The 1556-nt window shown below is 34.3% G+C and overlaps 1 protein-coding gene across 1 annotated transcript in view; it reads left to right on the top strand.

The window, feature by feature from the left end:
• The first annotated feature begins 798 nt into the window (after positions 1-798).
• Positions 799-1556, top strand: part of LOC104806872 (short-chain dehydrogenase/reductase family 42E member 1-like) — a 2791-nt gene continuing 2033 nt past the window's right edge. The window contains exons 1-2 of the mRNA XM_019201627.1: positions 799-1058; positions 1453-1556. Coding sequence (XP_019057172.1) covers positions 869-1058; positions 1453-1556 — 294 coding nt within the window. The 5' untranslated portion in view covers positions 799-868. The remainder of the gene's footprint in view (positions 1059-1452) is intronic.

Here is a 1556-nt window from a genome sequence, read left to right as displayed (position 1 = left end):
TCCCCCCCCCCCCCATTGTTACTGGTTTCTTTTCGTTTTAAGGTTTGTTATAAAATTCTTGGAACATTCTTCTGTTTGGTCTTAGAAAGCATATGTTTACAAGCTGTGTTGTGTATCATAACTACACAAAATCTCAGGCTCATGTACCTGTACCATGGTTAAACTAGGGGTGCACATTTTGGATTCAGTTCAGCTATTTTCTTGTTTTCTTGTTTTTGTTTTTGGAAAAATTTGATAAAAACATCTCATTTGATAAATAAATACACCAAAATTTTAAAATATGCATGATTGGTGATGACATAAAAAGTCGAATATTTTTATGAGATTTTTTTTTTCTTTTTAGTAAAAATTATAGTATTTGATTTTTATATTCGATTTGAATATGATTTGAGTTCATTACGGATTTGGTTTTTATTGATAATATAAGGTGTTTTGTTTTTAAAATATTATAGATTAAGATTTTATGATGACTTTAAGATGTAGATTTTTTTTTGTATGAATTGAATAGTTAAATGTTCTTAATAAGATAATCCTTAAATTAATTTTAAAATAAAATTGAACAAATATGGGTCCATATAATAAAGTAATAAAGATATTTTATAATTATTGTATTTAAAATTAAAAATTTATTAAATTGAGAATCAAAACAAATGATTAGATCATCCATATAGAAACATACATAGAATTAATTAATATGACAAATATGATATTTTTAACACTAAATCATTTTTACATATTACCCAAAATTAATTCTCTGAAATGCAACAACTGAAAAAATATAAAGAAAGAAAGCACCAACCGTAATTTTCTTTTTCCGCATCGTTGGACTTCCATGGTCAACTCTCGTCGCAGATCGCTCTAGAGAAAGATGCATTTGAGCGAGAACGAAGGAATCGAAGGCAACGTCTTCGTGGTCACTGGAGGTTTGGGCTTCGTCGGCGCCGCCTTGTGCTTGGAGCTCATCCGCCGCGGCGCTCGCCATGTCCGCTCCTTCGACCTCCGCATCTCCTCTCCTTGGTCCCGTGAGCTCATTGACAATGGCGTTCGCTGCATCAGAGGTTCGGTTTCCGTAATTTCTCTTTGCAACCATCTTCTTTAGTGATTTTGTTCAGTTTTGATGCTTCCATTTTCTGACGAGTCCACTGATTCTGTCTCCACATTTTACCATTCCCCTTATTCCTCGTCTAATTAAATCTAGACCATGGAGTGTCGGTTCTATGAAGAGCCTGTACGGAGAAGCTTAGCATATGAATGCAAGTTCAAGCTTGTCGATTAGGTTAATAGCTGATCTGATCTATAATAGCTTTTGAATAGAATTCAACAGGTTACTGCGTGTGAATTCTGATTTTATGGAATTGAAACATGAACCATATGGTGCATTAGAAATCGGAGAGATGTTATTATCACGGGCTTTGGTTGTATAGCGGATTGAATACTTGAAATTGATAACAGGGGATGTGACCAAGAAAGAAGATGTGGACAAGGCGCTAAAAGGTGCAGACTGTGTTCTGCATCTTGCTTCCTTTGGAATGTCAGGGAAAGAGATGCTCCAGTTT

The sequence above is a fragment of the Tarenaya hassleriana genome, unplaced genomic scaffold (genome assembly GCF_000463585.1).
Source record: "Tarenaya hassleriana unplaced genomic scaffold, ASM46358v1 Cleome12, whole genome shotgun sequence".
Lineage (NCBI taxonomy): Eukaryota > Viridiplantae > Streptophyta > Magnoliopsida > Brassicales > Cleomaceae > Tarenaya > Tarenaya hassleriana.
This window is presented reverse-complemented; position numbering and strand designations above follow the sequence as displayed.